The 13574-nt window shown below is 45.2% G+C and overlaps 1 protein-coding gene across 2 annotated transcripts in view; it reads left to right on the plus strand.

The window, feature by feature from the left end:
- AOAH (acyloxyacyl hydrolase) overlaps window positions 1-13328 on the plus strand; it is a 173168-nt gene extending 159840 nt beyond the window's left edge. For both annotated transcript variants that reach the window (XM_060156020.1, XM_060156023.1), the window contains 2 exons: window positions 1961-2037; window positions 13045-13328. In XM_060156020.1, coding sequence (XP_060012003.1) covers window positions 1961-2037; window positions 13045-13173 — 206 coding nt within the window. In that variant the 3' untranslated portion in view covers window positions 13174-13328. The remainder of the gene's footprint in view (window positions 1-1960; window positions 2038-13044) is intronic.
- The last annotated feature ends 246 nt before the right edge of the window (window positions 13329-13574 follow it).

Consider the following 13574-nt stretch of genomic DNA (forward strand, 5'->3'; position numbering starts at 1 on the left):
TGCAAAGTAGAGATGAGACAAATAGTACAAAAGAACAAAAAGCGCTGAGGGGGCTCAGTGGGGGTGACATTGACTTTGTATTTGAAGAAACCCTTCCAATGCCTGGTGCTCCATTAAGGGTAATTGGTTGGATGTTCAGGTTGGAAATGGCTCAGAGAGAGAATCAGCATAAAGTTAGAAAGTAGAACGGCAGGACCCAAAAAACAAGTAGGAAAGTGACCCATTGTCTCCCGACCAAGGGGGAGAAAGAAGAGTCTGAACCAAGCATTGGGAACGCATGACAGGTGAGCCAGGACGAGCAGGGCTGGGCTGGGGCAGTATGGTACACCCGGAAAGACAGGAGGGACCCACAGGTGCTTCACAGTGTCAGACCCAGAGGGGAAGGGGAAGCACCCAGAATTGAACCTGAAGCAGAAAATCCGGTTCCGAGGTCATGCCTAAAAAACAGGACAGCCAGGTGAACTGAAGCTAGAGCCAGGCAAGCTTCCCCAAGGCTCTGTCTTTCACGGGGTACCTAGGGCCAATGGCAGGAAACTGTGAGGTCTGCAAGCTGGCTCAGCAGAACGAATAAGCCTTCATAAGGGTTAGTGTGGTTTCAGTAGCATTGTAATTCTGAACTTCCTATCAGAAGAGCAGATACATACCATTCCTTCAGAGAGATACACCGTTCACCAGCATGAAGCAATCTCTCCCTTGTGACCACATGTGGAGGACACAGTGGACAATACCCTTGATTTGAGATTCACAAGAAATACAAAGGCCACTTTCCATTAGCTGCTGCTTCTAGCAACCTCCAGTAAAACCCAGGCATAAAGCATAAGAGAGTGGCTCAGTGGTGGCCGTTCTGGCAGGGACAAAGCCAACAGGAATTGGTGATCCAGTATAGGACTCCAAAGCACCAGCAGGAATTGTTTCCTGTGCTCTGAGAAGGACAGCAGTATTTAAAGCCCCTCTGGGGACAAGAATTGGGTAGCAAGTGTGGACGGCCTGGCGTGATATTAGGACTAATTACGAAAGCAGCATAGTATTGATTCAGCTCTGGGAAACTCCAGCTTCTCTCATCCAGTTAAAGGCCCTAATAGCATTTCCATTCCTTCCCTTGGGGCGAAAGAGAGATAAACAAAGAGGGCAAGAGGGAACATATGCCTGCCCTTGAGTTTTTGTGAAGTGAAGAGGAAAGAACTAGAGGAATCTCAGCTGTGCCGGCTCCCCTCTCTGGACACCAGGGAAATGAGGGCATGGGCTACACTGGGAGTGGTAGGTTTCACATTTTTCTCTCTGGAGGCTGTCTAGGGACTTGAAGTTTCCTTGAGGAGTTCTTATTGACTGTATGATATTATAATGTAGAGTTCATTATGCCTTTGCCTTGGAGCAACTGACATTCCTGGTCTCACCCCTGTTGAAGGACAGTTTTATTGCTGTTCATCATTTTGGGGCTCACAACGTTTTCTCTGTAGCCATACTCACTCTAAATGTGATGTCCAGATCATCTTAGGTAATTATATTTCTGACAAACTGTGAGTTTTAATGATGATTGCTTGACATACGCAGGCAGTGTCTGGAAATGGCAGCCAATGAAAGGAGATGTTAACAAAATGCTTAATATTTTCCTCCTACTCCTGAAATTCTGTCCTCCTGGCCACTGAGAAATGAGATGGACTTAAATCGATGTTGAATATTTTCGAGCCCACCCTTCCCCACCACCCTCCTCACTCTACAAACCACATTCATCCAACACTCACACATTTGTCTTCCTGAGTTAGAGAAAAAATAATGACACAATGGAAAGATTATTTCTGTTCAGAAAGCCCCCGGCAGAGGCAGACGTGGCTGGGTAAGCATGGGCCCAGGAGGAGCCTACTTCACAGCCCTTGCTCTTGGGTGTTAACTGTTGCTCAGGAAAGCATGTCTCTAACCCTCTGTGTGTGTATGTGTGTGTGTGTGTGTGCACGCCCCGCAGTCACGGAGGAGTGGCAGAAGAGCGGAGGGCAGCCCTGGCAGCTCATTGAACCCGTGGATGGATTCCACCCTAGTGAGGTAAGTGCAGTCACACGATGGTTGCTGAGGGCAGTCTGTTACGTTATCTTTGTAATATAATTATGCACACATGCATTCGTTTTTATCCTATTTTATTCCAGAAAGAATTTGAGGTGATGTGCACACATGTGTAAGATAGAAGATAAATAAATATAAATTAAATTGATAAAATATAAATAAAATAATAAAGTGAAAATCAGAGTAAAAAGAAAATAAGGTAGAAATGATACCTGAATTCCTGACTTAATGTCTACAATTCACAACGTGTCCCAGGAAGTCCTAAGAAACAGCCTGCAAGGGCCCACAAAATCAGCTCCACGCTTCCTAAGCGGCTGATGCAAAGAAGGGCATAAGTCATAGCCTTAAGAAGATAAAAAATAAATTAAGTACTCAAAAAAAAAAAAAAATCAGAAGGACTCCTGGAAGTGAGCCCTGTGAGAAATTTCTTCTATGGATCCTTCTAGAAAAAAAGGAGAACCATACAAGAGGAGAACAGTGTCCCTAGCACTATCCTGCAGTAAGAGCTGTTTCTCATTTAGAATTCCGAGGAACAATCTGGAAAGTAGTTCTACTCTGGCCTCTTCACAGAGCAAGGGGAGCTAGACGGTGGGATTCTGTCCCCTCTCCCTCCCCCGTCCATTGTCCTGGCTGCAGCCAGGGAAGTTCCACTTTTATCTGTTCTACATACTGGACTTGCTCACGATATTTCTTTGTATAAAAAATAGAAAAAAGAAGTGGGGGAGTAGCTCTGCTGCTTCTAACATTTTGAAAGCCAGTCCCCTGCAAGAGGGATGGGCCATTTACCCACAGGCAATCCTCTGTGGCTCTCGTCTTTCTGATGCGGCCTTTGTGGCATTGACAAGGGTCCAAATGTGAGAAGCACTCCTTGTAGCCTTGATCTCCATGGTCAGCCAGGCCACAGGGAGGGCTGATCATCCCCTAAGAAGCATGAAAGGAATCACAGTCCTCCCTCCCCTTGAGCTCTAGGTGCCATGAGTACCCATGGGCAGGGCTAAGAACTGTCTCAAAAGAAAAGGAAGAGGGACTTCCCTGGTGGTGCAGAGGTTAAGAATCCACCTGCCAATGCAAGGGACATGGGTTCGAGCCCTGGTCCAGGAAGATCCCACATATCGCGGAGCAACTAAGCCTGTGAGCCACAACTACTGAGCCTGCGCTCTAGAGCCTGCGAGCCACAACTACTGAGCCCACGTGCCACAACTACTGAAGCCCGAGCACCTAGAGCCCATGCTCCGCAACAAGAGAAGCCACCGCAATGAAGAGTAGCCCCCGCTCGCCACAACTAGAGAAAGCCCGCATGCAGCAACAAAGACCCAATGCAGCCAAAAATAAAAATTAATTAATTAATTAACTAAAAAGAAAAAGAAGAGTGCCATTCCACGATCAGATGGATGGACAGTAGAGTCTCAGAGATGCTGGGTAAATTTTAAAGTGAGTATTAAATGCGCATCTTACTGTGTTAAGTAACAACAACCCAAACAATCTAAGTAATGCGCCTCAGAATATCTGTTTCCTGTGTATCACTTGGATGGGTTGATCCAAGAGAATTATTGCCTAGAAGCTGGTTAAATATTAGAGTTTGCCCCCCCACCAAAAAAAAAATGATGTCTTTGGTTTTAGAATAATTAATGTGGAGACCTGCTTTCTGGCAATAATTAGGTAGTAGTTCTTGTCATTCTTTGGACATTACAGAATTTTACCCTTCTGATTCTACAGAGAATGGGGACAAGAGGAGACGGTCAGAGAGGGAGCAATGAGGAACAAACTAAAAAGAAGAGGGTCAAAGACAGCTTTGTTGTATCCCTCGGGACATATTTGTCTGATCTATCAAAAGACAGTTCTGTCCCTGACTCTTAAAATAGTATTAGGGTTAGAGGTCTGTCAAATTGGGGCTCTTCCTTGCACTCAAACAGCTTCGCCGTTAACTGATTGTTGAGAACAGAGTCAAAAGCTGAGGGGCTTCCCTGGTGGCTCAGTGGTTGAGAGTCCACCTGCCGATGCAGGGGACACGGGTTCGTGCCCCGGTCCGGGAAGATCCCACATGCCGCGGAGCGGCTGGGCCCGTGAACCATGGCCACTGAGCCTGCGCGTCTGGAGCCTGTGCTCCGCAACGGGAGAGGCCACAACAGTGAGAGGCCCACGTACCGGAAAGAAAACAAGCTGAAAATCGGTGTGTCATAATCTTATGTTATTCCTGAGAGATTTGTTCACATGCTGAGAGTGGGTGATAGAGTGGGCAACAGTGGTGGAGCCACATCTAAAGTGGCTGACAATGGATAGATATGCCTAAAACCTGCCTAGTTATCATGTATGTTGAGCTGAGCAGTCTAGATGGCAAATTCCCGTCCTAGAATGTCTATTGAGTGCCTACGCGGTATCAAACACAGTGAGAAGGGTGAACGGGAAACCACCCCTGCCGGTTAAGGAGATTATAGGGTAGAGTGGGAGAATGATAAATAAACAGATAATTAAATATAAAAAGTAGTCAACTGTGCAAGCACAGATGCTGTGGGAGCATTATGGGGGACGGGATGGGAGAGAGGGGTGCAAGAAAAGAGTTTCAGAGGAGGGAACTCAGAACTAAGACCATGAACTAGTCAAGTGAAAGGAAGAGGGGAGGGACTGCAGAAAGTGTTGAGCTGAGGAAAGTGCAAGGGCAAGGACCTGAATACGAAAGGAAGCATGGCACATTGGAGGTAATAAAAGTGCTTCAGTGTGGCTGGGACATAGAACATGAGAGTGGAGTGGAGAGAGAAGGAGCAAGAGAGATATTCAGGGACAGGTCACATAACGTCTGAATAGGGTTCGACCTTTTCAACTGTGGAGAACAGAGAGCCGTTGAAGATTTTTCAGCAAGAGGGAAAAATACCTAGACTTGTTCTCTAAAAGGATACCTGTGGTAGCAGCATGAAGAGTGGCTCGGTCTAGCAGGGGTGTGGGCACTCCTGTGCACAAGAGGGTGAGGCCCTGAACAGAGGTAGTGAGGAGGAAGAAAGGCCTGTATGGGAGAGATTCGGATGGTTGAATCAACAGAACATGGTCATTTATTGAATGTCGAGGTGAAAGAGAAAGAGATGCGAAGCATTACACTTCTTTTGTGACTTGGGAAACCGGATAGATGATTTCATTGCCTGCTGAGGTCAAGAACACCTTTAGGGGGATAGGGTGGTTTGAGGACGAGTTTGGTACCTGTTGGATTTAAAGAGCCTCTAGGATGTCCAAATGGGGATGTCCCTGCAGCAGATAATATACGAGCTTAGAGCTCAGGAAGGGATCTGAGCTGGAGCTACAGATGTGAGCACCATCAGGACGGGGTTGTGACTTGAAGCCTTGAAGAGGGGCCGCTGGCTGTCCCTGCGTACTCGCCTCCCGATGGTGTGCCCTACAGCAGAAGCAGTGTGAGGGGATCCTTCTAGACCATGGGGCAGCTATGGGGGTCCACATCTTTTCCATCTTGAAAGAGTCAGATGGGCAAGGCTGATTCTCAGGGCCTCATCCTTATGGCACAGACATAATACCAACCAAAAGAGTAGACTCGGACCTTTTTCAAGTGCCCCCTCACCAATCCTGTACATCTGCAAAAATGGCTGATACTGGCCCCTCACCACCAAGGGGTGAGCAGGCTGTATTTTATTGGCCTGTTTCTTCCTAAAACCTGCTAGAGAAGCAGGGGGGAGTGCATAACCACTATTGATTCAACTGCTCCAGTTGAATGGGCTATGTTGAACAGCCCATTGAAAAATATGGGCTATGTTGAACCGTTCAAATTTATGATTGATAGATATTAATTTTTGAGCCAGATTATATTCACCATCTAAATTCTTTACTTATATTTTAATGGAAAATAAATAAGCATATAAAAATTCCTGTCTATCAATAGACTGACAACCACTTTACTTTTTCATCTCATTTCCAAAATGTAGAACCAGAATTTTAAGAAATATATATAATGCTAGACTTGCTGATTGATTGGATTTGGTGGGTGGGAGTGAGACGACTCACAGGATTCGACAACTGGATGAAAGGAGGTGAAAATAAAAAGTCAAGGAACTCAGAAGAAGGAGCAGATTTGAACATGCTGAATTTGGGGTGCCTGCACAGTATCCAGCCATTAGATCGTATTTATGGGTTCTGATCTCAGGAGACACAGGTTTGGGAACCACCAGCTTCTAGCTGAGAGCAGGAGACACTGGCAGGGATGAGATTGGCCCAAGGGATCAAGTTACGAAGAAAAATAAAGATCAAAGAGAATTAAGACTGAGAAGGTATTTTAGTTATCTATTGTTGCATAGCAAATGACTTAAAAACCACAACATTCCTTTTTCTTTTTAACTTTTTATTTTTTATTGGAGTATAGCCGATTAACAATGTTGTGATAGTTTCAGATGCACAGCAAAGGGACTCAGCCATACGTATACATGTATCCTTTCTCCCCCAGACTCCCCTCCCATCCAGGCTGCCGCATAACATTGAGCAGAGTTCCCTGTGCTATACAGTAGGTCCTTGTTGGTTATCCTTTTTAAATATAGTAGTGTGTACATGTCAATCCCTAACTCCCTAGCTATCCCTTCCCCCCACCCCCACCCCGGTAACCATAGCTTTGTTCTCTAAGTCTGTGAGTCTGTTTCTGTTTTGTAAATATGTTCATTTGTATCATTTCCTTTTAGATTCCACATATAAGCGATATCATACGATATTTCTCTTTCTTGTCTGACTTACTTTGCTCAGTATGGCAATCTCTAGGTCCACCCATGTTGCTGCAAATGGCATTATTTCATTCTTTTTAATGGCTGAGTAGTATTCCATTGTATATGTGCCACATCTTCTTTATCCATTCCTCTGTCGATGGACTTTTAGGCTGCTTCCATGTTTTGGCTATTGTAAACAGTACTGCAGTGAACATTGGGGTGCATGTATCCTTTCAGACCATGTTTCTCTCCAGATACATGCCCAGGAGTGGCATTGCAGGTTCATACGGTAGCTCTATTTTTAGTTTGTTATGGAACCTCCATACTGTTCTCCATAATGGCTGTACCAATTTACATTCCCATCAACAGTGTAGGGGACACATTTCTTGTGGTTTTTTTTTTTTTTTTTTTTGCGGTACGCGGGCCTCTCACTGCTGTGGCCTCTCCCGTTGCGGAGCACAGGCTCCGGACGCGCAGGCTCAGCGGCCATGGCTCACGGGCCCAGCCACTCCACGGCATGTGGGATCTTCCCGGACCTGGGCAAGAACCTGTGTCCCCTGCTTCAGCAGGTGGACTCCCAAGCACTGCACCACCAGAGAAGCCCCGGAGACACATTTCTTATCTCACAGTTTCTGTGGCCAGGAATCCAGACACAGATTAGCTGGGTATCCTGCTCCACTGACTCTCCCAAGTTGCCATCAAGGTGTCTTCCAGGGCTGGGTCTCATCGGAAGGCTTGACTTGGAAGCTCACATTTGTTAGCAGAACGTACTACCTTGAGACCTGTTGAACTGAGAGTCTCAGTTCCTAATCGGTTGTTGCTCAGAGGCCACCTGAGCAACCTGCTTCATCAATGGGTGCAAAATGGCAACAGAGAGAGTCTGCCAGTTATGTCAGTCACTACTGTACGTAACCTAATCACAGAGTAACGTTCCATCACCTGTGCCATATTTTAGAATTTAAAAGCAAGTTACAAGTCCTACCACACTCAAAGGAGAGGGATGACGCAGGTGTGACTACCACAAAGTGGGAACCATTGCCCATCTCAGCAGGACCCGCTGGAAAGAAGTCCTAGGAGATCGCTAGATGCCTCCAGAGAGAGCAGGTGCATCCGAGAGTTAGGAATAGCAGTCAAACTGCTGACAAAATGCAAAGCAAGTTTTTCTTAGAAAAGAAATATCATTGCAAAGACCCGAGACCCAGATTTGTGACCTGTTGAAGCTGTAGCAATTCTATCTGTTTAAACATCCACTTTTTAAAATCTTTGCAAAGTATCTGAAAAGGTATGTAAAAGATCTCTGGGCCTAAAATCAGACAATAGTAAACAGAAAACGTTGCAAGAGCCACGAACATACATCAAGTCTGCTTTCCTTGGCTATGCTGAGACCACCTGGCTAAACATTCCTAACACCTCCTGCCTTAGAAGCTTCACGCAACAAAGCTGTCTGCAAAACAGCCTCCTCTCCTCTCCTCATGGAAGTAGCAACTCAAACCAATCCTCTTAAAACTCTTCCTACAGGCAGTGAATTTTCCATGACATCAATCCCCTCTTCTTTCTTGAGCCCTGACCCTTATACACTGCTGGTGGCAGACATCAGATATATAATCAGTGGATTGGCTTTAAATAAGTTAACAGTCTCTAGGTCTTTATTTGTCTCAACATGTAAGCCCCTGGGACCCAAGGTCATTGACAGACTGGTGGAGCCCCTCAAAAAAGGCAGTTAAGCTGGCAGTGGGGAGAGAGAGGAGGGAGGGCCTCCTGGGCCAGGGAACCCTCAAATAACAGTCACTTAGGCTGGCCCTCCCAGGCATCAGGGACCATGTTTGTTTAGTTTGCTTTATACACCAACTGGCAAGCAGTGGTTTTGGTGGTGGCAGCCTGAACCAGCGCAGACAGGCTCGAGCTGGAAATGTAACATTTTTCCTTAAATGTTTTTAAATACGTCTTACACCACTGTCATGTTGTAAGTTTACGAATGTAAAATTAATTGGGACCAAAAGTAACCAGGTCCAATAGACTGTGTTTCTGGACAGATTAAGAGGCCAGAGAAGTAAAACTGTGCCTTCCCTGTGGTGAGGGCTTCCCTGCAGGTGTTTAAAAGCAATCTTACAAGACAGCCTGGAATTGTTCTCCCTTCAAGAAAAATAAGTTCACAGTAGATTTTTTACTTTGGTCTGGTAGAAGCCCAGAGTTAAATTTAGCAAGAGTTCAACTTAAAAGGTATCAGTCATGCTAAGTTGTTGGTGAAATCTATATACTCTTGCTCTGAATTGCATTTATTCTTTAAAAATATTACAAAAATGTAGTTACTGTTCAGGGTTTGTTTTTATGATTGTCTTACTAAAGAGTTCCATTTTTGTAGCAAAATACATACAGTTAGCTTACAAAGCGGGAATGTGGAGGAATCACAGATGATGTCCAGCTATGACCACTGCTGGGCTTCTATCATGTCTGGATATGTGAGCAGATCATGAGCATGTGGGCTGGATCTAACATGGTATATTTTCTTGGAGGGCCCGGTACTCTCCTGGTGAAGAACTCATCATAAATACAAATGTGGTTAGGCAAAGAAGCGTGGCACAATTTTAAATTGTCATTAGAAGGGAGAGAAATTCTAGAAGCCATATGGTGGCTGTCACGAAGGGCTGAATGAAGAAATGGCACCAGGTCCCTACCCCCCAACTCCCCTCTCTGTGGACTCATGCCTGAATCCTAGGGAGATCAGGGGCTGCAAGTAAAAACTGAAAAAGCTGCTTCACCAAAAACTTATATAAGACAATGGGGTGTTAAGTTGCCCTACTTTGTCACCCCTTCTATGAGAGTTTCAAAGAGAAAACTTCACAGTGGACCAATGACCATCACATGGTTTTGCCACCATGAGGGCTTCTGAGTAGAGCAGTAGACAGATGGGTGGGTGGCAATGCCCCACAGAAGCACTGGAGCTGCAGGGATGCCTGCAGAACAGCACCAGTGCCCATCGGATGTGGACTTACCCAAAGGATGGGCCACACCTGCTAGAACTGAGTGGCACCTAGACAAAAGCAGCACCGCCAGTGTGTGGCAACCATCTGGGCTCTGCAGCTGGGGCCCTGCAAGAGCTCAGGCAGCTGAATCAACTGCAAAGGAAGAGACAAGGAAGGGCCTAACCCTGTTAACCAGAATATTACACTTAACCAGAACTCCACATTCCCTAGTGTTCTGCTGGACCAGATTTCTTTCCGTGTGCATGTCTAGTAGGTTTAGTAAATGAGGCAGCCTGTGAACCCCTCCTGGGCTGCAGATGTTGGGCACACTGGCAACAGGAAACTGTCTCCACCCCTGTCCTGAGGACAAATGTTAGGGAGATGTGTGCGAAAAAAATGCATTGGTGAAATAAATTAGCTTGCACGTATCTGATGGAATATCATGCCGCAAATAAAAACGATACAGATCTACTTTTAGTGGCAAAGAAATATGTTTGTAATATAGAGCAAAGTAAATAAAAAGCAGATTAGAGATTGTTGCGATGATTACTCAACTGAATGCATTTGTCAACACTCATGGAACTGTTTACCAAAAAGAGTTCATTTTACTGTGTGTAAATTATACCTCCAAAAGAGCAGATTATAAAACATTTACAGAGGGATCAAATGTGTGTGTGCATGTGTGTGTGCCTCAGAAAGGCTCAATGTTAACAGTGACTATCTCTATTATAATTAAGATAAATTTTATTCTGTTTTTCTTTTTGCTTAATTGTCCTTTAATTTTTTCCTTTAATTTTTTGCTTTAACATTTTTAATTGTGAAAAGGGAAGCAAAAAAGATATTTGTGTTCAAGGAACACCTCGCTTGGAGTAATGAGGATGACTGGGCCTTGCCCTGTGCAGAGCATCATGGGAGTTACAAGAGGAGGTTGGTTATAAGAAGCTCACAATAGGTGCTCAGTAAATGTTTCTCAGACGAATGAATAATTATAGTAGGTCATTTTATCACAAGTATCTAGTTTAGTAGTAACAATACCATTCTCATTTTAGATCCAAAATATTGGCAACGCACACATGAATATTTTAGTCTCCATTAGAGTGATAGCCAACTAATTGCTTTCAAAGCAAACAGTTACCACATGCTCAAACCTCAGCTCTTTTAACTTTCCTCTGCTTATCCTCACCCCCATCTCCTCCTTTATTAATTCACATTGGGAAATAAATGACCACAAATGAATTGATACCACATAATTGTTAGGAAGACTGCTTAGGTATATCGAAGTGAAAGGCAAAAAACAAAAAAGAAGAACCAGTAATTTTCCACAGACTTGGAAGCAGCCTACTTTGTTGAGAAGTAGCAGGAAAAACAGCCCAAAATCAGTGCTCTGTTTTTGAAGACGTGACTGCTTATAGTGTGAGAGATGATCAGACCGTTCCTGGAAACGTGCTGGCTTGACAATCAGCCTCTTTAGGTCTGAGAGGTGTGTGTGTGTGTGTGGTATGTGGTACGTGTTGTGTGTGTTGGTGGCAGGTGGGGTGTGTATGTGTGTTAGACACCACATGGATATGATCAAGATTACATTGTTGGATGGATGGAATTTGGGGTCCACCTCAGAAGGCTCAGGAACATATTAAAATACTGGGGATGTTTAATGTATCGACTCAACCAGTTCTATTTTTTTCTAACAACTGCTAAAATCTTACACACAATTTAGACCCACAAAAGTCTTTAGATCATTTATTCATTTTGCGAATGAGAGGATTTCAGCCCAGAGAAGAAGGCTGAAGAGGGCTGGCCAGCATCACACAGGGAGCTGGCTGCACTGCTTGTTGGAATGATGAACAGCATGTGCCCTTTGAAGACAATGTCCATGTGCTTCTGTATAAAGTCAGGGACATCCCTGAGCATCTGCCCTGAACAGTGTGTTCCCCTCTGAGGCCTTCAGCAGTCACGTTTCTCTATCAGTCAGCATTAACCCCCCCCACACCCCCCTCCCATGGAGATGTAGCCATCTGGGGTCTGAAGGCCTGTCCAGGGCCCATTTGCTAAATGAGGGCATTATCTGCAGAGAAAGACTCCTCATCAGAGGCATGTTAATGACAAGCCAGAGGACCGAACAACCAAGAATGGATCCTGCTGCCATTGTGAATAAAGGGACATACGACAATGCAACCGGAGAGTGGGCATCAGGCCAAGAGAGAGAGGGACAAGCCTATTGTGCATTACGCCTGTACATTCCACAGCCTGGCACTCCAACCACTCTCTCCGTGCCCACAGCCTCCTTCAGGAGCCCAGCCCTGCACGGGGACCGGTTCAGCTTCATCTCCCAGGCACCCATAGTCCCCCTTCATGACTTTCTCTTCCACATCTCTAAGCTTCTGCATGTGCTGTGTCCTCTACCACATACACTGCCTTCCTCATGATCCATCTGGTGAATTCCTCCTTGAAAATTCAGCTCAGCCACCACACTCTTCAGAGAGGACCTATCCTTTCTTCGCACCCAGCAGAGTTGCCACCTCTTCCCCTTCCAGCCGTGTGCATCCCTCACAGTCCTCCCTGTGGGTTTGGTGGTGTCATTCTGCATGTCTGGGTCCCTCACTAGGCTGGGAGTTCCTTCAAGGAAGGATTCCTTCTGTTCACCTCCAAAACCCAAGCCTTAAGCCTGCAGTAAGTGTTAGCTATCCACAGGTAAGTGAATAAATGCCTTTCTGAGAAAGTGTATTTGCTGTCTATTACTAAATAACAAATTACCACAAATGTAGCAGCTTAATACAATACACACTTGTTGTCTCACACTTCCTGTGGGTCAGGAGTGCTGGCATAGTTTAATTGGGTTCTCTACTTAGAGTCTCAGAGGCTAAAATCTACATTCTCACCAGGAGACTCAACTGGGGAAGATTTGATTTCAGAGTCACTTGAGTTGTTAGCAGAATTTATCTCCTTGTGGTTGTAGGACTGAAGACCCAACTCCTTACTAGATGTCAGCTGGAGGCCACCCTCTGTTCCCTGCCATGTGGGCTTTCCAACATGGCTTCTTACATCATCAGCCCATCAGCGAGTCTCCAGAGCAAGTCTGCCAGCAAAGCAGAGCCTTAGATAATGTAACATAATCACCGAAGGGACATTCTTTCACCTTTACCATGTTCTATTGCTTAGAACCAAGTGATAGGTTCCATCCACATCAAGGGAAGGGGATCATACAAAGACCCAAAGGTAGGAATCCTGGGGAACCATCCTAGAGTTTGTCCACTGCACAAGGAATAGAGTAAATCTTGCTGGTAACTTCTTTACTTTGTTTTAATTTCCCTTTTAGTCCTCCTTTGGGTTCTCTCTTGCAGGTGGCTTTACAGCTGTTGGCAGATCGCTTCTGGAAGAAGGTGCAGCTCCAGTGGCCCCAGGTCCTGGGAAAGGAGAATCCATTCAACCTCCAGATTGAGCAGGTGTTTGGAGACCAAGGGGGGCACTAAGTCCTCAGGGACACCTGCTCCTGGGGAGCTCAGGAAGGCAGAAACTTGGGTAAACTCATTCAAGAAACGGTTATGGGAGCAGCTGTGTCACAAGCTCACAGGCCCCTCTTCAGCAGGATCTTTGCAAAGTGCTTTTCTCCCACTTAAAAGCCTAGTGTCACTCTCTTCACTTCCCCTTTCCCACTTTTGGGGATGGCTTCCCAAATAAACCACTGGCACCCAAATCTTTGTCTCAGTAAAGACAAAATTATAATGTGTGTGTATAATTGTGTATGCTTTATTATTTTAAATTTATTTATTTATTCCTGATAGGGAGATATTAATACTTCTATTTTGGCTAGGCACCAGCATGAACCAAATCTCCCACTCATCGTATCAACGATTGGAAGACCTTACCACAG

This window comes from Lagenorhynchus albirostris, chromosome 8 (assembly GCF_949774975.1).
Source record: "Lagenorhynchus albirostris chromosome 8, mLagAlb1.1, whole genome shotgun sequence".
NCBI lineage: Eukaryota > Metazoa > Chordata > Mammalia > Artiodactyla > Delphinidae > Lagenorhynchus > Lagenorhynchus albirostris.